The 22,558-nt window shown below is 40.2% G+C and overlaps 1 protein-coding gene across 2 annotated transcripts in view; it reads left to right on the top strand.

Annotated features, from left to right (window-relative positions):
• The window catches only part of LOC124616124 (kinesin-like protein KIN-7M, chloroplastic), a 276,601-nt gene that overhangs the window by 193,623 nt on the left and 60,420 nt on the right, over positions 1 to 22,558 (top strand). For both annotated transcript variants that reach the window (XM_047144390.1, XM_047144391.1), the window contains one exon: positions 1,518 to 1,659. In XM_047144390.1, coding sequence (XP_047000346.1) covers positions 1,518 to 1,659 — 142 coding nt within the window. The remainder of the gene's footprint in view (positions 1 to 1,517; positions 1,660 to 22,558) is intronic.

Here is a 22,558-nt window from a genome sequence, read left to right as displayed (position 1 = left end):
GGCACGGAAAAAACTGGATGGAACTCAGGGACACAGCATCTATCAGAAGAAATCCCACACGGACTAGTACTTCCACGCCTCTAGATGTCATCAACTGTCACAAAAGGAAGGAGTGCTAAACATGCTGGTCTACAGAGTTCATGCAATCTCAGATGAAGAAAGCCTAAAACCAGAAAAACTGGACCACCTCACAGACCTGTTCCAGAAAAGAAAGGAAAAAAAAATTTATAGCAGCTGTCAGATTTGATGTGCCTTCAACCAAAAGACTACATCCCAGTTGGCATCCAATGAAGACCAACCAAAAACGATATCCTACATTACGTATGCAGATAACGTATCTAGAAAAATTGATAGAATTTTATGAAGACAAAATATCAAATGTGTGTACCACCTACCAGTAGAGACCAAATCCCTTTTAGGGACAGTAAAAGGCAACCAGGGGCTCCAGAAGAAGTGTATTACATAGCATGTGAAGAAAGGTACCAGAACATACAAATGGCACACCAACCACCAGCAGCCCATAAAATCACCAGTTGCGGAACATTACCTTGAAACCAGCCACAAAGTGGAATATGAAGATGCAAAAATTCTGCAATACACATTCCACTATTGAGTCTGTGTATTCGAGAAGACTGTTGAAATCTGGCTACATGAGAACCTTGTCAACAAGGCCAATAGATTTCAACACAGTCAAGTGTGGGCTCTGGTACTGGAAATTGTCCAAACACAGCAGAAGATGGAGTGCAGACTGACGATCACCTCTCGATTCCCGAGCACAAGCTACCCACCACCGTAGCCAGCACATCAGTGTCCATACACAGTCAGTGGATGGGGGATGGGGGACAACCAATCTATATATCACACACACTTGACTAGGATGTCAGTCAGCAAGAGTAACCTGATGATATCAAGTCATGCCATAAAAAATTCATTCTAAAATGATAAATCAGTCCTGCTGCTTGCCTGAGAGACTTTTAAGAAGCATATTCGCCAGGAAAACCTATGAACACACACTGGATTATATTGTTTTCATGATTCTTGGATGTTACAGCTTGATGGAAAAAGAGTGGCATAATAATTCAAGTTGCAATTATTGCACAGCTTATTCCTGTTTCCGTGTTATGCAGAGACTCCTGCTATGAATGATAAAAAAATTATCAGAACTCCAACATTGATTGATCTGCTAGTTCATGCTTCAGCAGAAAAAAATAGCATTTTGGGTCAACCTTTCTGTAATACACAGGCTAAAATAACCGGTAGCAGTACTAATGTTGAGCAACAGATTTGCTTAGCCAATTTCAATTTAGTAACAATTCTTAGTGAAGTTTCTTATTGAGTTTATTTGATAGCTCTGTGAGCTATTACTACTGGCACACCAGTCTGAAGTGGTAAATGACATGACAATTTCCCAAGGATACTGTCAAGGGTGAAACGCCCTTCAGTTCTAGTGCTCTTACTGAAAGAGCAGCTTATGAAATATTTGAAAACATTCTTGTCAGTTCATTTTATTATTTCAGTGAAATATCTAGTTGCTCAGAGGCAACGGAAACTCCTCCACACATTATACGGGCTAACCTACAAGAACTTCAAAAGGAGTATGAGGAACTAAGAGAATTCACCAAATTAGAGCGACAAATCTATGCAGAAAGAGCTGAGATGGTAAATATATCTCCACACTTTATTTCATTGTTGCAGTATTAACAGTTCAAGCTTTGTTGCTGAACTACAATCATTAAAAATGCTAATGTTGACTCATTAATAGCAAATCTCTCCTCTCATAATTTCTTAATTACTTGCCTTACTTAATTATGGATATATATATTATACCTGGCAAAATTAAAGCCTTCGGTCATCTCTTAAATCTAATCCTTGAATATTTCCCCTACAATTGACAGTGCTGTATGAATAATACAAGAGTTACAAATAATATTTAGTATTACAGTAATGTCAATCATATTGGCATTAGCTTAAATGCATTCTGCCATAATATCACTTATATTTGGTGGAAGTGTAATATATATAAGAAAGGCATGGCAACAATTCCGAAATAATATAATCAAGGGAATTAGTTAATTATTCTGGGTGAAGAGCAAGAAAAAATGGGATAAAATCGGCAGCTACTCCAGTGACAGGAAGAACGCAACATCAGTTTGGTCACCCACAGTTTATTACGTGCATGCATATCAGAAGTACTGCAATTATGAAGTATTGATAGGTATAAGAGGCGATCAAGAAGTTTCCATTTGAGGGCATTGCTGTAGTGTGTATGCAATGTAACCCAACTTGACACAGGTAGGCTTGTATAAAGCACCATTATGTAGGCAAGGGGTAGTGAGCCATTTGTGCCTTCCAACATGCATGTGGAAAATGAGTTTCTTATTGAGTTTATTGATAGCTCTGTGAGCTATTACTACTGGCACACCAGTCTGAAGTGGTAAATGACATGGCAATTTCCCAAGGATACTGTAAAGGGTGAAACGCTCTTCAGTTCTAGCGCTCTTACTGAAAGAACTATGGTGACTTTCTTATCAAGAGTATCCAAACAAGACCGACATGATGGGGTTCTTTTCCTGGTTGCCAAAGATCAGACACCAGTAGGCATTCATTGTAAAATGAAAAATATGTATGCAATTATGGCGAAATGTTGAGGAAAACTGCAATGGAGACTCTGGAGCATCCAGCCCGTAGTACTGATCTCTTCCCATGTGATTATCAAGTCTTTGGTCCTTAAAGTTTTGGAAGGGTCAACAATCTTTGTCAGGTGAGGATGTGCAGCAGGCAGTTACAGACATCTCTATGCACCAGGACAGTGTTTTACCAAACTGTTATCTTTAACCTGGTGTGTTGGTACTGTGTTTACCACAGTGCTCATGGCAATTTTGCCTGATTGACACATTGATTCTGGTCTGTATGGGCTTCAAACCAAAACTTTTTGATCATCCCTTATATTTGATAGGTGAGGAGATACGTGAAAGAGACTGATGCCAAAGAATTCAATGAAGAAAGCACCACATATTATCCATTCATGTGCAGCCTGACTGAGAATGATAAGACTAACATCATGAAATAACCAAATGTTAATACATACCTCACTCAAGAAGTATTGGATAAATATTACAGTCCTAGTGACAAGGCAGAACCAGTGAGTTTTTTTTTTAAGTGAAAACATTTTTGAAGTTGGTATAGGCTAGAGAAATTTCATGCTAACTATGACAGCCTGTTCTTTTAAAACTATGTGCTCATTGAGAAATGTAAGGTATGTTGTTAATTTGGTAAAGTTGTGGAACACAGTGAGAGTGTAGGTGGAATTGCTTCACAAAAATATTCAGTGATAAATTTTGATGATCACTTTTGGTATCTTAGTGTTTAGTTTGAGACCCAGTTTTGTACCTCTTGAAAACAATAATGGTCATCATTCATACTTGATAATACCAAAGTGATACTATTAGGATTAGCACTTATGTAACACTTTTAAATAATAGTTGTAAGAATGTAACACATTTAAAATATCAATGTTAGGGAGATTAGCAGTGGACTGAAGACAAAACTGCTGAGGAACTTTTTGAACACTTTTGCATGTAGACTCATCAAATCCAACAATGAATACTTTTCAGGTTCCTGTTGCACACTGAGTGTACTGCTTGAAAAATTGAATGGCTTTATTTTCAAAAATATGATATGGAAATCAAACATGTTGTTGAAATTGAACTGTCTCAAAATAGTCACTTTGGATCTGTCCATGGCTTGCTCCACATTGTCTGTAACTTTTAATTAATGCAGTTACCGTGTTTCAACTTTCTGGAAACTTGATTGGTTTGTATCATGGGCATTATAAGTGTTACAGTAGTTTGTCAACAGCATATTAAGAATTTACTGAAAGGCTTTTTGGTACTGCAGGTAAAATATATGGTTCAACTTGTAATCATGTGATAATTTTTTATTGTCATTCTTATGTACAGGTCAAGTTAAGCTTTGCTTCTACTCAGTATAATAGGTACAATCAATGAGAGAGAAACGCAAGGTGCTTTTAAGAACTGTGATAATAATAGTTGTTGTTGAACATTTTTAAGCATACTTACATCTGTGTGCCATTTCCTCTGTCATAAAAGTGATTATCTTTGTGGCTTTACAAATTTTGGTCTTACAAACATATTTTAAGAAAATCACCCCTCTGGCAGAAGTGCTGTCGTCTGGCTGTCGTGCAAGTTTAACATGGCGGATCATACTTTGCATTGTCCTCAAATTGATTGTGGTGCAGCTATGATCTTGGTAAAGATATCATCTTGTCTTTCACAAGAATTGCAAAACCCACACAAAAACTGAAACCACTATTACTTACTAATGTCATAAAACTAGCACCTCCAAAATATGATTGTCATGAACACTTTTAACTCATCCTAATGTTAACTTCACCCCTGAGGCATGACAGCTCCTACTATACCTGTATCTTACTACATGAAGTTTGATCAAATGTGTAGATAACATGACTCTTCGAAAACCAATTTCTTCAACTACTTTTTATTTGGGGAGAATGACTTGAATTGTTCACTCAAAACAATGTTTTAACTGAATAAAGACAAATGTTATAGGAAACTAAAAAGAAATTATGCTCATCTATTTGGGATTTATTGTTGCAGGCAATATATAGGGGATGGGCAAAATAATGTGAATACCTGAACTCGCTTGGGAATAGTTTATTAATAAGGAGATGGACCCCCATTTGCCTGTAATTCATCCCCCTGTGGGTCCGGGGGTTAGAATAGGCCCAAGATATTCCTGCTTGTCATAAGAGGAGACTAAAACGAGTCTCGTATTTTCCGTCCTTTATGTGATCGTCCCCTGTAGGGTTTGACCTCCAGTTTTCAAAGTTTTCATGAAGAGTGAGCCAATTGGGGAAGGGCGCCATACCTGGTGCATTGTGTCCATTGTGCATTGAGACCTTTAGCCCACTTTCTCGTCGTCGCATTGCAGTCCTGCCCATTCTCCATCTTTTGGGTGAGGACACCTTCCTGGGTGCGTTTTCCACCATCCACCATGCACTATGCAGTGTCATTTTCTGTGCCATGGACTTATTTTCATTTCATTTACAGCACGGTAGCCAGTCCGTTGTGATGGGGCCACCATGTACCCTGTTGGTTGTAGCCTCCTGTCAACACAGGGATCACTGTGCTGATACCTGCACTGTTAACTCCCCACGTATGCCAAGGAGTAGATGCCCGTCACCCTGGGGCATCAGGACTCCAGGTGGCATTTGCTGTGGCTGGGTGGCACCTGTGGTGGGAGCCCCTGGTCGGAGTGAGTGGCATCACAGCAGATGACACACCATGAAGCGTAGTACGTCATCTCTTGCTGGTGGTCTGCCGCCAGCAGTCTCTAAGCGGGCAAAGTCGAACTTAAATGCTAAGAAATATGACCCCAAGTCATTCTCCTCCGTGGCCACACCATGGGAGGAATGGCAGGCTAAGGATGGCAGTGAAGATTATTTGCCCCGGTACCTCATATGTATGAGAGTTGATGGGGAATCTTTCATGTCCATGAAGCATCAGTTTTTTGTCGAGCATTTGGAGAACAAGTTTGGGGAAGTGGAGGGCTTGTCCAAAATGTGCTCTGGGTCAGTTTTGATAAAAACTGCATCATCTGCCCAGTCACGGGCATTACTCGCTTGTGCCAAGTTGGGGGATTTCCTCTCACCATCACGCCTCATAAGAGCTTAAATATGGTCCAGGGTATTATATTCCACAGGGACCTTCTTTTGGAGTCTGATGGTGAGCTGCATGCCAATTTAGAGCAGCAAGGTGTTCATTTCGGCTGGCACGTCCATCGGGGTCCGAGGGATAACCAGGTTACCACCGGTGCCTTCATCATGGCCTTCGAGGGTAACACATTGCCCGAGAAGCGCAAGGTGATGGTGTACTGCTGTGATGTCAAGCCATTATCACTGCCCCGATGCAGTGCTTTAAGTGATGGAAGTTCGCCCATATGTCTTTCCGCTGTACTTACAGCCCCACCTGTCGAGATTGTGGACGTCCATCCCAACCCAATACTCCATTGCCCCACCTCCCATCTTTGTCAACTGCAGAGAGCATCATTCATCTTGCTCACCAGACTGCAAGATTTTACAGAAAGAGAGGAAAATCATGGAATATAAGACCCTGGACCGACTGACATACACTGAGGCTAAAAGGAAATTTGAGTGCCTACATCTTGTGGCTATGACCTCATACGCCGCAGCTACGAGAATTGTTGTTGCCCCATCAGTTCCTTGAATTCATGTCACCCCTCACAACTGGGAGACTGCACTTGCCCCCTTGATGGTGGGGGCCACTTTTTCCCTGTTGCTCCCGCACCACGTACTTCGGGAGCAACACCCCCCAAACCATTGGAGATTTCAGTCCCCACTTCTGAGCCAGAGAATCATCAGGCTTCTTTGGCTCCTCTCGCTAGGAAGGGGTCCCTTGGGTTACTCCCTTCCCAGGTTTCTGCTAGTGTGAAAGGTGGACCTGCCAGTTGCTGAAGAGCCCAAAAGCAGCTGGTCGTAGGGCTTCACGCGCATCCTCAGTCCCGGAGACTGATTCAGCGAAGTCCTCCCAGCCAGGGAAACCCATGTTACAGCGCAAGAAATCGAAAAAGAAGACCCCAAAGAACAAGGAACTTGCGGTGGCACCCACACCAACGCTATCTACAAGCTCTGCGTCAAGGATGGGGTGGAGATTCTGGTGTCCGCTGAGGACATGGCTCTCACCGGATCCTCAAACACAATGGATATAGATTGCTCAGGCAAAAAGTCGGTAGCAGCAGGTGACCCTGACGCGTAAACTGCCTCATTGAATGTTCCATGCCTTTCCAGTCTCACGATGATTTCATCCTCCAAAGGAATTTTGGCAGTTTTTTCCACTGCCTGGCTGAGCTATGGCAGCTGTTAAGCTTTACACCTGCTTTCTGCATTGCCTTCCAGGGAACCTGGTTCCTGGCAATGCTGACCCCTTCCCACCATGGCTATAAGGGATATTACAGGAACCATAGTGACTGTAATCGAGTGTCTGGTGGAGTTTGCGTCTATGTCCTAAACTTAGCCTGTAGTGAAACTGTGCCCCTTCAAACCCCTCTTGAAGCTGTGGCTGTAAGAATATGGGCAACGCAGGAAATAACAGTCTGCAATGTATATCTCCCTGCAGATGGTGCAGTACTCCTGAATGTATTAGCTGCACTGATTGATCAACTCCCTAAACCTTTCCTGCTTTTGGGAGATTTTAATGCCCATAACCCCTTGTGGGGTGACTCCATGTTTATTGGCCGAGGCAGGGATGTTGAAACTTTACTGTCCTAGTTTGACCTCTGCCTCTTAAATACTGGGGCCACCACGGGGCTGATGCAGAGAGCAATCTGAGTTGTAGTTGGGAGGTGGGTAGTCTCCACGTCACCGTAGTTACATTTAGCGATTTTGCAGTTTCCTCTTAAATGATTGTTCGTTCGTCAAACGAAAACAAAACGGATTTCTATGACCAGGAGCTACCAACAGAATTAAAAATACATTACAAAATTGTTAAGGCTTTCGTGGCCACTTGTTGACAAACTGCCTATTGGCTTCTGTCTAGAGTTCTTTGGCCGACGTTCATCTAATGATTTTTCTGATGTTTCGACAGCACGAGTGGCTGGCATTGTCAAAGCTTCACCCTCCACCAGCAATGGAGGGTGAAGTTTTGACAATGCTAGCCACTCGTGCTGGCGAAACGTCAGAAAAATCATTAGATGAACGTCGGCCGAAGAACCCGGGACAGAAGCCAATAGGCAGTTTGTAAAAATACATTGACACAATTATGAAAGCCTGAAATATGTTATTAGTTTCAGATTTTATTTTGTTTCCACCTTTCTGACAGTCAAGCATTAATCGCCTTGCAGAACAATGAAGTTATATTTGCCGGCGCGCTAAATAAATTTGGCTTTTATTAATCTTTTCAGCTGAGGCAGTCATTTTATTTGAAACGAAGTGTTTAATCCCACACTATTGGTTAATTTCAACTATTCGCTACATTTCAAGTGCATGTTTTCATCTTCTAGCACGTATGGCATTATGCCATAATAAAGAACCAAACATGAGATGATACAGTAGTGGTACTCCAAGGAAATTTACATATGAATGTGCACTTTAATCCGAATTATGCATTTTAGTATGGTTCACGAAATTCTGATGCTCTCGGAGTATCCTCGTAATGTCTTGTTTCTTTCATGATGTAATGTAAGATCTTTTAATAATTTACTTGTACGAACATACGGGCTTCCTGCGTCAGTTTAGTTGTGCAACCGCTGTGACGTCTGTTATCTGGCGCTCTCTGGCAACTGCTGAAACGATCCTATTTCTTTTGAATGAGAAACAGCCTACTGTTGCACAAAATATGTTTATACTACATCTTGACCATGGTTTCAACTATAATAATATAGCATTCTTCAGAAGTCATACGCTTTTAAAAATGAAAAACATCTTAGCCCAGCGGTTGCGTCACAATCAATAAAATAAAATAACTTCAACAGACATAAGCCTGTTTTGATCATAAGTAAAACTACAAACGGCACCGTATGAAGTTTTACTCATGACCAAATCTTGCTTATATGCCATTCTTAAGTCCAGGAGAACTATCGGAAGGGTGAAAGTCCAGGATGTATCATGGCACATCAGCACTGCATTCACAGAATGGTGCCATCTCTTGACCAAGCCGATACTATTGGGGTGTTAGTAGCTTGAATTGTTCACATATGCACAAAATCTAGCCAGCTGTGTGAACAATTCATATTCAGACTGCCTGCCTCAATCGGTAGTTACGTGACGCGGGCAACCAAACCTAGCTAGCTAGCCAAGTTGACGTGAAGCCAGAGGCTTAGTTTTCCGCAGTGATGATGTCCGTAGGTGTTGCCTCATGTGAGTGAGTATGTAGGTTGATCATTGTAAGGAGATATCACTGGTTTTTTGGCAGAGGAAGCAGCATCAAGGTGTGCGTGAGTGTAACAAGAGGTTGTGTCAGGAAAGTTGTCCAATGATGCGTGCACGTGATGGGGTACTTTGTAACACTGGTATTGAAGGCATGCCTGCATCCACTCTTGGTAATCCCTCTCCGTACCTGTACAAACAAAGCTTTGCGACTCGAGTTGAAAGGTGATACGGCCTCTCGAGTGACGTGGGTTGTGGACACGATTGGAGGCATGTTGTTGGAAAGCTGATGGGGGGGGGGGGGGGGAGGGGGGAAAAGGATAAAATGTTCCTTGGCAGTTATCACAATACAAATTGGCATCTTCTCCCAGAATGTTGATCTGTTGTTGTTGTTGCAATGCTGATCAGGCATCTTCGACGAATGTTCAGAGATATTGGTCATCCTGTTGGACATGTGCCAGTTCAGAAAAGTCAATAGGGCTCGCTACGTTGCTGGTGCGTGAGAGACAGTCAGTCACTATGTGATTGATGCTGTAAATGTACTTTAAGTCCATACTAAATTGGATTATAAACTCTAAACTGTCAAATGAGAAGTGTAGATGTAGATTTGGGGTTTCTAGCTATAAATGGAGCAAAAAAAAGGGGGGGGGGGGTTATCAACCATTCCTAACCATAAAGAACTTAAGTAAAATATCCATTAGGCCAGTAATGTGGAATAATGATGGTCTACATCATCAGAGCAGAAATGTAAATGTACTCATCTCTGAGAAACTGTATAACAATCAGGAGATGTAATCCTATTAAACATTACAGTGCAGAACCTCATATTTTGCAGGGAGTACCAGTAGGGGTAATTCGACAAATCAGTAATATACCAGTAATAATGGTACAACTGCAGTACAGAGCAATAACATTAGCTGACAGTGCATAAAGAAAAGCATTCATGTTTAATATATAAAAAAAGAGTGGACTATTATCAATCATTATCAGAAATAGTCTAATATGTAAATATCTATTGGTTTTGTAATCTGAAGATGTATGAGAAAACAACAAGCTTGGGTAACAACTTACAAGAATGCAGAGTAGTGATCTATCACAATCATGCAGTGTCAGAATACCTGAACAGAAAGACCAACAAAGTGAAACATATGGAGACAATGGTCAAACTTCCAAGTTTAAAATTCACCTAAAGATGTAATATTCAAATTTATAAACAAATTAGTGTGAAAGCTGAGACAAAGCCAACCTTATTATTGGGGAAGGGTATGGGGGGAGTGGGCAAGACAGAAGAAAGGAAAGGGTGGAGAGGTACAAGGAATAGATAGCTGTATAACTGACATCTCAAATATAAAGAAGAATAAAACTTGGTGACACCAAAAGTTGAAGCACTGTCTTGACAAAAGAATATCACTGTATCCTTGATAATGGTATGGAGTGAAACCACCTTAACACCAAATTACGACCTGTCAGGACGTAACCATCCACAAGTAGAAATATGGTGCACCAAAACCGTCTACAAGGGCCATAAATGTCACAGCATTTCTACATTATCAACAAAATTTAAATAATTTTAATTTTTCCCATTATTCTGTTCATTTAGGATCTTATGTAAGTTTGTGTAGTGTTAAAAAATATTTCAAGTCTCTTCTAGTAAATCCTTACTTAGTCCTTTGCTGGATTTAGGTAACATTGCTATCTGATCATTTATGCTATCTGATCATTTATGTCACCCATAGAGTGTTTGCAAGTTTTTAGATGTGCCCCTAGAGCTGATGTATTGCTCAGCCAAGGTTGCTCTTTGACTCTTGTTCTAAAATTTGCTGCAGCAAATAATACAGTATAAAGAAACCAATATTCCTGAAATTATGGAGCTAGTTGAATTCGCCACACCAGTTTTATCCTAGAATTAGTTCTCTTTTAATATTGATTTTTATAGCCAAACTAATGGCTTACAAGGAACCTCTTGAGTACAAGATCACATGTTCAGTCTTTAGTAAAGTGTAATTGAAAGTGTTGTGTTAACAATTATGACAGGGAAAAAAAAGCTCCTAATGACTCACGATATGCATCAGGAGGGCGACAGAAAATGAATGTCCAGAAGGCCAAAGATCAACCTTCTGTGGCATGTATATATCACAATTCATAGAATGGACACCATCGATATTCGATAAATGTTCAAAACAAACTATTAACTTGCACCATGAACACCAAATGAAAAATGGCATGCCACAGTGATCCCAAGATCCCCATCAAGATGGAAGGTGAACTCCTTGTGGGATTTACAAACCATGTAGATATACACTCTTAAAGAATGCAAATAGAACCACATTGGTGTAGCAGGGTTATGAAAACTGAAGAAATGTGAAACAGTCTGTTGTGGAGCTTATTATGAAACTGGCACTCTTTTAAAGCATAGCTGCAGATAGTGCGATAATATGTTTTATAGGCAAGGAAGAAACAAACATCCAGAGGCTGAATTTGTGAGTGGTTCCAGGTGGTATGAATTTCAATGTCACACACTTCTCAGGAGGGATAGTTTGTTCTAGAAGAGTATGATTTTTACACACAGACCAGCTATTGATCAAAAGAAGTGCTCATACCATAGTTGTAGTTCTCTTATGCCCATTTTCCCACTTCTCCTTGCTGTGACGTAAAGATTGCCTACTGTCCCTGCAAGATCAGACACGAGAAGGAATCGTAAAGGGCAGTACATCTGCAACATTTCACAGTAGACTTAATAATTTACCATTCAGGTTAACAGTTAGCATAATTGTATGTCATAAATAAAGCTTTCGGCCCATGAGGCCTTCATCAAAAAAAAAAAAAAAAAAAAAAAAAAAAAAAAAAAAAAAAAAAAAAAAAAAAAAAAAAAAAAAACACACACACACACACACACACACACACACACACACACACACGCACGCACGCCCGCCCGTGCAACTCTCACAAACGTGATTGCAGTCTCAGGCAACTATAGCCACATTGTGAGCTGCAGTACCAGTCATTGATGTGGGTACAATTGCCGAAGTTATTGGTGCTAGTCTTTTTGTTGTGCCTATCTGCTTAGTACCCGCTCCTTGGGTGGAGACTGTCCTTTACTACATTTCACTGGAGAAAGGGTTTGTAGCTCCCTGTCCAACAAGAATGATGAGCTACATGGCTCGACACCTATTTCAATGTCACTTCAACTTGTTAAGCATGTTTTGTTGTCATTGTACTCCTCATGTACATTGTCCACACATTCGAGTGTGTACTTCAGTGGCCTTGCACTCAAGGGATTCCCTGTTAGTTATGTGATGTTTGGTTGGTGAGCTTACCAATATATTCATAGATAATATTAAACATGAAATTTTAAATAACAAACCTAAAACTATGTATCAGATCACATATAATAAAAGAAAATTATTGACACATTGATTCTTTTGAATGGGGAGCTAGGCAAACATAGATAGATTGATTGATTAATTGATTAATTTTTTATTGGTCCAGTTTTATCATATAGCACTGATTGTACAATTGATATTGGACAGGTCAAAGATAAGTTACAATAATACATAGTATTCGCAAAATAGTAGACAAATTAAAATTAGGTACCTATTTCAATTAATTTTGTTACTTATTCAGAAATTCTCTGACAGAATTGAAACAGTGCTTTATTAGAAATGGCTTTAGTTTAGCTTTAAATATTGGATGAGTAGTATTTTTTATTTCCTCTGGTATCTTATTGTGTAGTATTACACCAATGTTAATTATGCTCCTCTGATAGGTGGTTGTTCGGTGATATTTTTGATGTATATTTGATTCCCTTCTGGTACTATAGTTGTGTACATTTTTGTTCTGTAGCAGTTTGCCTGTTTTCAGGGGTGGAGCATTTAGAACTTAAGCTCAGTAAAATGGGATTTACAGGACTCCATCTTTTTAAGGCCACAAATTATTGTTAAAGCTCTTTTTTGCATTCTCAAAACCTTTACACTGTGAGTTAAGTATCCGCAGAAAATGATCCCATATAGGATTAGTGAGTGGAACTGCGCATAGTATGCCTGCAGTACCGTTGTTTTGCTTGTTGTAGCTTTTAAAATTCTTAGGCCATAGCACACAGAAGTTATTTATATGTGTGTCCCACTTTGTCTTGCTGAACCCAAAGACCCAAGAATTTTGTGACACTTACATTTTCTAGGGGATCATTTTTATTGGGCTTGAATAGACATTTGATTAGTTGGAAGAATTAAATGAAAATAGACACACACAGTTTTTTCAGTATTTATAATGAGTTTGTTTTTTGTGAACCACTCAGAAAGTCTTTTCATAGAACTTTCTGCTGTTGACCGCAAGTTTCTGGACTGGATCCAGTGAGCAATATGCTGGTGTCATTGGCAAACAGGATAGTTTTTGTGGGACTCTTATATTCAACTAAGTCATCCACATAAATCAAGAAGAGTAGTGGACCCAAGATTGAGGCCTGTGGTACACCATATTTTATTGGTAGTTCCCTAGAAAGAAAGGCGTTGTTTCTTGTTTTATTCAATTTGTTAAATTCATACTGAAGTGATACTTTCTGCCTGTGGTTTTTTAAGTATGAACACAACCAGCTATGTGCTACACCTTTTACTCCTCGTCTTTCTAATTTTTCAAGCAGAATGTTATGGTCCAGGATGTCGAAGGATTTTCATAGATCTAGAAAAATACCTGCAGCTAATTTATGTTGATCAAGGGATTTTAAAATGCAGTCTAAGAATTCGAAAATTGCTGTCTGTGTAGATTTAGACTTTCTAAAACCATGTTGTTGTACTGTAAGAGGTGCATATTTATTTATGAAACTTAAAAGCCTGTCATAGAAGAGTTTTTCTAGAATTTTTGAGAAGGAACTTAACTGCGACACGGGTCGGTAGTTTGATATTTTTTTCAGAAGTACCTTTATTTAGCATTGGTGAAACTTATACTATCTTAAAATTATCTGGAAATACACCAGTTTTTAAAGAGAGGTTGAAAATTTTTGCCAAGAGGTTTGCTATGTGGTGAGCACATGCTTTTAATATGAAATCAGGTACTTCATCAAGAACACTTGACATTTTATTGCTTAATGATTTAATTTTACTCATAATTTCCTTGGGGTTTGTTTCATACACATACATAGAAGCAGTCGATATCACTGACTTGCTGGAGAAACTTGGGACTGGTCCTTGACAGAGTACTTGAATGAGGTCTTCAGCTAGTGAGGTGAAGTATTCATTGAATTTTTCCACAACTGAATTTGGGTCTGTGACTTTTGAGCCTCTGTGACTTTTGAGCCTTATAGTGTTAATGATACATTCTTTTTCTTTGGCACTGAACTAAAAGTTTCTTTCTTTATAACTCTCCATGTGGATCTCATTTTGTTAGATGAGTTTCTTATCAAATTGTCATTCCACATAATTTTTGCCTCTTTGACTACTCTACCATATATTCTTTTGTAGCTTTTGAATAATCTGCAAATTCTTGGGTTACTCTATATTTCTTACAAGAGTACTGCAGAAATCTGTTCCTCTCACTGGAATTTTTTATGCTTTTAGTTACCCATTGCTTATTATTGTTAGGTTTTACTGTTTTTACTACTTTTGGAAATGCTACATTAAAATGGTGAAGAAAGATGCTCTAAAAACTCATGTACATGCTATCAACATTGTTCTGAGTGGCGATGCGTTCCCAGTTTTCCTTCGCCAGTAAGAGATTCAAAATTCTAATGTTATCTTCAGAAAAGGTTCTTTTTTCAACTACTTTTCCATAACTGCTACTACTTGTTGGCATTTCTATACACAGCAGCTGTGCCTCATGATCGCTATAACCCATGCTCAGTACTCTGCTTGTGAATCTGTAAGTTGTTTTTGAGATGAATATTTGTTCAATAATGGAATTTGTGCATTCTGTTAATCTTGTTGGATAGCTTACATCATCTGTTTCAAAATTTTTGTCCTTGGATTAAATTTACTGTTGAAATGGAAGATAATGGAGATATTAATTTTTTTGAACTAAGAGTTCCTCAAAATGAAAATAGACAGCACCTACAAATTTTCAGGAAACCTACAACTTCTTCTTTAAGATTAAATGTTTGCAGTGTGACAAATTTTATGTAGGTCATGCTGGAAGAAAACTTAGAATAATATTAAAGAATATTCTCACCCAAGTAATACATCAGCTCCCTAGTCATCTTAAACCCACAAACACTCTCTGGGTGATATAAATGATGAGATAGCAGTGTTACCCAAATCTAACAATGGAGTAGGTATGATTTTACTAGAAGAGACAGAAATATACACTCCTGGAAATTGAAATAAGAACACCGTGAATTCATTGTCCCAGGAAGGGGAAACTTTATTGACACATTCCTGGGGTCAGATACATCACATGATCACACTGACAGAACCACAGGCACATAGACACAGGCAACAGAGCATGCACAATGTCGGCACTAGTACAGTGTATATCCACCTTTCGCAGCAATGCAGGCTGCTATTCTCCCATGGAGACGATCGTCAGAGATGCTGGATGTAGTCCTGTGGAACGGCTTGCCATGCCATTTCCACCTGGCGCCTCAGTTGGACCAGCGTTCGTGCTGGACGTGCAGACCGCGTGAGACGACGCTTCATCCAGTCCCAAACCATGCTCAATGGGGGACAGATCCGGAGATCTTGCTGGCCAGGGTAGTTGACTTACACCTTCTAGAGCACGTTGGGTGGCACGGGATACATGCGGACGTGCATTGTCCTGTTGGAACAGCAAGTTCCCTTGCCGGTCTAGGAATGGTAGAACGATGGGTTCGATGACGGTTTGGATGTACCGTGCACTATTCAGTGTCCCCTCGACGATCACCAGTGGTGTACGGCCAGTGTAGGAGATCGCTCCCCACACCATGATGCCGGGTGTTGGCCCTGTGTGCCTCGGTCGTATGCAGTCCTGATTGTGGCGCTCACCTGCACGGCGCCAAACACGCATACGACCATCATTGGCACCAAGGCAGAAGCGACTCTCATCGCTGAAGACGACACGTCTCCATTCGTCCCTCCATTCACGCCTGTCGCGACACCACTGGAGGCGGGCTGCACGATGTTGGGGCGTGAGCGGAAGACGGCCTAACGGTGTGCGGGACCGTACCCCAGCTTCATGGAGACGGTTGCGAATTGTCCTCGCCGATACCCCAGGAGCAACAGTGTCCTTAATTTGCTGGGAAGTGGCGGTGCGGTCCCCTACGGCACTGCGTAGGATCCTACGGTCTTGGCGTGCATCCGTGCGTCGCTGCGGTCCGGTCCCAGGTCGACGGGCACGTGCACCTTCCACCGACCACTGGCGACAACATCGATGTACTGTGGAGACCTCACGCCCCACGTGTTGAGCAATTCGGCGGTACGTCCACCCGGCCTCCCGCATGCCCACTATACGCCCTCGCTCAAAGTCCGTCAACTGCACATACGGTTCACGTCCACGCTGTCGCGGCATGCTACCAGTGTTAAAGACTGCGATGGAGCTCCGTATGCCACGGCAAACTGGCTGACACTGACGGCGGCGGTGCACAAATGCTGCGCAGCTAGCGCCATTCGACGGCCAACACCGCGGTTCCTGGTGTGTCCGCTGTGCCGTGCGTATGATCATTGCTTGTACAGCCCTCTCGCAGTGTCCGGAGCAAGTATGGTGGGTCTGACACACCGGTGTCAATGTGTTCTTTTTTCCATTTCCAGGAGTGTATTTTAGCACAGTCACACACCCATATCAGATTTTAAATGAACAGAATGAAAGAATTATTTAAATAACTTTTTTGATGTAGTAGAAATTCCTTTACATATATGATCCTTGTTGATTGTTTGTGATGCACCATACTGTGTAGTTCATGGATGATTAGGTCCTGCTAAGTGATAATTTGTTGTTAGATAGTTTAAAAAAGTTTGCACTCCATACCAGTTCTCAGGGTACACTATGCGTCTTTGTCAAGACAGTGCTTTAACCTTTAGTATCAATAAGTTTTATTCTTCTTCAAATTAGGCTACCAGGTATGTAGCTATCTGTTCCTCATACCCTTCTTCTTTTCCCCATCTCTGTCTTGCCTACTCCCCCCCCCCCCCCCCCCAAATCCCCTCTTTTTCCGCCTTCTCCATCCCCCCCCCCCCCCTTCCTCTCCCATTATACAGTTGGTTTTGTCGCATTTGTGCCAGATTCAATGTATCTTTCTGGCTAAATTTAGTGTAATTTTTGCCAGCTTTGTTGCTCTTTGCCAGCTTTGTTGCTCTTTGCCAGCTTTGTTGCTCTTTGCCAGCTTTGTTGCTCTTTGCCAGCTTTGTTGCTCTTTGCCAGCTTTGTTGCTCTTTGCCAGCTTTGTTGCTCTTTGCCAGCTTTGTTGCTCTTTGCCAGCTTTGTTGCTCTTTGCCAGCTTTGTTGCTCTTTGCCAGCTTTGTTGCTCTTTGCCAGTTTCATACTTCTTTTTTCCTTCTTTGGTTTTCCTGTTTGCCGCATTCAGAACGACCCTTTTTTGCCAAGTTCCATCCTACTTTTTTTGCCAACTTAAGTGTTCCTCAGATTTGTGTTTTTTTCCCCCCCAAATTCAGTATTATTTTTTGTCATGTTTGGGTTTTTTCTCAGAATCTGTGAAATCATATTCCTAAATTCACTGTTTTTTTGCCAATATCAGTGTTCTGATTCTCCTTTTTCGATGTTATTTGTCCAGTTTGTGCTATTTTTCCAGTTTGGTGCTGTTTTTTTTTCAAACTGTGCTGTTGGGTGTGACATCACATCATAGTAACATGGATAATGACTATACATTTTATTGTTATACATGACCCTCAGCCTTGAGGAAATTGAAGACAGTCATAAGGCAGTTTCAACATTCAGTAACTAGCAGTTACACAAATTTGTAAACTGCTATTCTCAGAGTTACGACATTTTTCTTATACACAAAATGACAAATTTCACAAAATTGCATAAAAATTGTCAATTTCTTCATAAAAGCTACTGATATGATATTTCATAAAAACTAACAATTTCTTGATATTTTGCTAAAAATTGACAATTTCATGTTACAGTTTTCACAAAATTTTCTTGTCCCTGATGATAATCCATCCTTTTTGTATATTAAACGTGAATACTTTCCTTTATGTGCTTTCAGGTAATTTCACTTCTATGTATTGCATGTGTACTATAATGCATGGTTTATTATTGGTAAGTCACATTACCTCTTCTGGTCCCACCTGTAAAAGTGTAAGGTTTTGCATTCATCATTATTATTTATTGCACATACACAAGCCATATAGGCCCATGACAGAAGACAAAAATTACAAATACAAGACATACATAGAACATAATGAAAAGTTTACCACAGAAAGTCCACAAACCATGACAGAATAGCTTTAACATTACAGAAATTTATTACATATGTTTGCCCATTTACTTCTCTCAGGCATCTTCAGTGCTGGCTGCTGGATCTGTTTCTCCCAGGGTCATTAGGTCCTGTCACTCCCCCTCGTTTGTGAACCACCTCTTGGATGTCTACCAGTTGGCTGGTATAGAAGCAATCTGTTAGAGAGAGTGCCCTCTGCTCATAGAACATGTTCTGCATACTGTAGTCTTCTTCTTGCAATCGCTCACCCCAATATCAGCTTTCTTAAACCGCCGATACAAATCTTCAGCCGGCCGTTGTGGCCAAGTGGTTCTAGGCGCTTCAGTCTGGAACAGTGCGACCGCTACGGTCACAGGTTCAAATCCTGCCTCAGGCATGGATGTGTGTGATGCCCTTAGGTTGGTCAGGTTTAAGTAGTTCTAAGTTCTAGGGGACTGATGACCTCACATGTTAAGTCCCATAGTGCTCAGAGCCATTTGAACCATTTGAACAGATCTTCATTGTGCCTTCTTTTACATTTTGTAGTTTCTGCATTGTATACTGGGCCAAAAATTTTGCTTGCCCATGTCTCACAACCATACAATACAACTGGTCGCACTAGTGACGTGTATAGCTGTATTTTGCTTCCTGAGATATGATGCGCGACACACACAGGTTTTGCATTGTAATATCTAATAGGATTACACCTGATGGTTGTTGTATGGCTTATTGCATTTGACTTCATGTACATTTCTGCTCAGATGGTGTTGGCCATCATTATTGCACATTAATAGAATTATACCTAAGTTAGTAATGGTTGATGATTGTTTTTTATATGCCCTGTATGCTAGATTATTTAAGTTTCACAGTAAATGTGAAATACTTGTATTTGCAACAGTTGTGTATTATATCATTAAGGTTCTCTTCAGTAAGTCACCAAGTTTTTTTACACTGTGTACGTCTTATTCTTCAGGCTTTTACTATTATGCCCATTTAGGTTTTCTTGTATCTATGGTTATGAAGCTTATAACTAAGGTACTTGGAATCTCAGTTTTAGTCATTTACTTAGTATTCCTAGCTTCTGGGTGCTTGTCCATTGAACGTGCGATACACTGACTTGTACATTCTATTGTACTCAAAAATTGGATGCAACAATACTGTTGGCACCTTTGCTTTAATCATATTTGATTGTCATTTGTCATGGTTTACCTTATTGTCATTCCATTTTTTATTAGACAAGTAATACATTGTAATGTGCATGTAACGTGATTTCTACATTTAAAAAATTGATATTATGATAACTGATTAATCTGATGTCTTTGTGGTTTTATCTTTGAGTTACTAGTATTTTGGTTACTCAGGTGCTACCCTTGATTACATATGTTCAGTTACTTGTTTTTGTGGATGAAGATAATTGCTGATGCAGGAAAATCATTGTGTACCTTGCTGTTGTTCATGACCTTGATAGTGAATATAATTTATGTTTCTACATGAGTGATTTGTACTGGGCTGGCCTCTGTGCCTGAGCAGTTCTAAGCGCTTCAGTCCGGAACCGCGCTGCTGCTACGGTCGCAGGTTCGAATCCTGCCTCAGGCATGGCTGTTTGTGATGTCCTTAGGTTAGTTACGTTTAAAGTAGTTCTCAGTCTAGGAGACTGATAACCTCAGATGTTAAGTCCCATAGTGGTTAGGGCCATTTTGATTTGTACTGTCCAATTTTCATAAGTAATGTTTTTACGAGGGGCATTAGGAATTGTCCAAACTGCAAAATAGACATTAGTTGCTGCAATCACCTCCTTGTTTGAATAAAACCTGTGTCCCGCAAGCCATTTCTTCAAATTGGGGAGCAAATGGTAGTCCGAGGGAGCCAAGTCTGGAGAATAGGGGGGATGTGAAACGAGTTAGAATCCGATTTCCATAAATTTTGCAACCACAACTGCTGAGGTGTGTGCATTGTCGTGACGGAAAAGTACTTCTTTGCGGTCCAATTGCCGGCATTTTTCTTGCAGCTCAGTTTTCAAACGGTCCACTAACGATGAATAATATGCACCTGTAATAGTTTTATCCTTTTCCATATAGTTGATGAGGATAATCCCTTGCGAACCCCAAGAGACTCTCGCCATAACAGTTCCGGCCGAAGGAATAGGCTTCGCCTTTTTTGGTGGAATTTCTCCCTTGGTAACACTTTGTTTAGATTGTTGTTTGGTCTCAGGAGTATAGTGTGTCCATTTTTCATCCACAGTGACAAAACTAAGCTTAAAGTCCTGCGGATTCTTCCTGAACAGCTGCAAACCATCCTTGCAACATTTCACATGATTCCATTTTTGGTGAGGCGTGAGCAATCTCAGAACCCATATAGCGGATAGCTTTCTCATGTCCAAATGTTTATGCAAAGTATGTACCCGTTCATTCGAGATACCCACAGCACTAGAAATCTTATGCACCTTAACCCTTCTGTCATCCATCGCCATATCATGGATTTTAACAATGATTTCTGGAGTCGTAACCTCCACAGGGCATCCAGAATGTTTAGCATCACTTCTGCCCAAATGGCCACTCTGAAAATTTTGAAACCACTGATAAACAGAGTCACAGTTTCAAGCTTCTCTTTAGTCTCCTGAAGCGTTTTGCCTTTCATAAAGTAATTTTTAATCACCACACGAAATTCTTTATCGTCCATTTTCTGACAATCACTTGACTTCCTTGATTCTCACGAATGCCAAACACAAAGTAGGAGACCAATATGACTGAAACTTGGTGTACGTTCTTTCCATAGATGCTATGAACTAAACACGACCTCGATATGCGCCGGTGGGGCCGTCTCTTGGACTACTCACGGAATTTTCAAACGCCCCTCATATGTTACGTCTAAATGGTGTTTTTGTCTTTATAGGTTTTGTAGTTACTTTTGTCTTTTTAATGTTGATATAGGTTTGAGACAATGGTCTTCAACTGAAACAAATAGTAATTAACTTCTTCTAATGCAGCTCTGTGTCCCAAATTTCCTGAAACTTGTATCCAATGCTGATAAAAGCCTGAAGGTAATTGTTTTGCTTTTTCTGATATTAGCAGCAAGCATTTTTTATGCTTTGTCATCCCTAGCATGTTAAATAGCGCTTTTCATTTTAAATTTCTTAAATTCCTTAACAAAATCTACATAAAAATTTTGGCACACTATAAACACACATTTGACCTTGAAATTAAATCTGAAATCAGTTTTTAAAGTATCTCTATACATAAACTGCCTGACAAGAAAGTGAAATACCCAGAAGAGGAGGAGGGAAACGACTTTTCAGATTAAGAGTGTTTGTGGTAGCATTTCAGTGATACAGAATAGTCAAATTCGCAAAGAATTTGGCAAGCCCGCTTACCAGTGTGATTTTGTATCTCCTCTGGCCTGAATGTATGCACTGGTTGTGTTGGGTAGGCTGATGTTCATATGAAAGTCAGATAAGGAATCGGAACTATGTTCAGAGCTATTCAGTGTGGACTAACTGCTATATTAGAGCTCTGCAAGTATTTAACACACACAACTTTTTGGCTATGCAGATTGTGAAAACCCTGTTTTCAATACAAGTAGCAGTTGCAGCGTTGTTCCATCCACCCCATCAGATGATGATTTTCGAGGAAAAGGACAATTTCTCCTCAGTATGTAAGGGTATCCACTGCCCTACATTGCCTTTCATTTATCGTCTTTCCAGTGACGAATGTGTCCTTGAAGTTATTTTTCCTCACTGAAGCCCTTTCACTCTCAGCTCATTGCTACAACATTCTGTGTGCCACAATGTGGTGTGCTGCATCGGAAGAGACAATGGTACATCTCACAAAACGCTATTTCAGCTCTCTTTTGACAAAAGTGTTCATTACAGTGTTGTTTGGGCGAACAATTCAATTGCAGGTCTGAAGGACCCAAAAATAATTTCCCAACTGCTGTTAAAGAGCAGAAGAACTGAGAAATAGACTGAAACTGGTTTTGTTACCCATCTGCTAAACTCTCAGGTGCATCCTGCATAGTAATTACATACATGGAGAATAGTGATGTGAGAGAAATGACATAAGATAAAATGCATAAATGAAATAGCATTAAAATCTGGACATAGCAAAACAGGTAGAAAATTCAGGTCTTGGTTTAATTATAAATAAGAGATTTCAAAATTATAGTCAGATAATGAAGAGTGGCAGAATAGAAAGTCTGTTTTTAAAAGCAACTGAAAGATACTCCATGGAAATCTGTAAACTCTATGTATCAATATCGACACACTCTGACAAGTTGGAAGAGGCACAGAAACTGATAAATTG

This window comes from Schistocerca americana, chromosome 5 (genome assembly GCF_021461395.2).
Source record: "Schistocerca americana isolate TAMUIC-IGC-003095 chromosome 5, iqSchAmer2.1, whole genome shotgun sequence".
Lineage (NCBI taxonomy): Eukaryota > Metazoa > Arthropoda > Insecta > Orthoptera > Acrididae > Schistocerca > Schistocerca americana.
The sequence above is the reverse complement of the archived record's forward strand: the minus strand, read 5'-3'. Positions and strand labels throughout refer to the sequence as shown.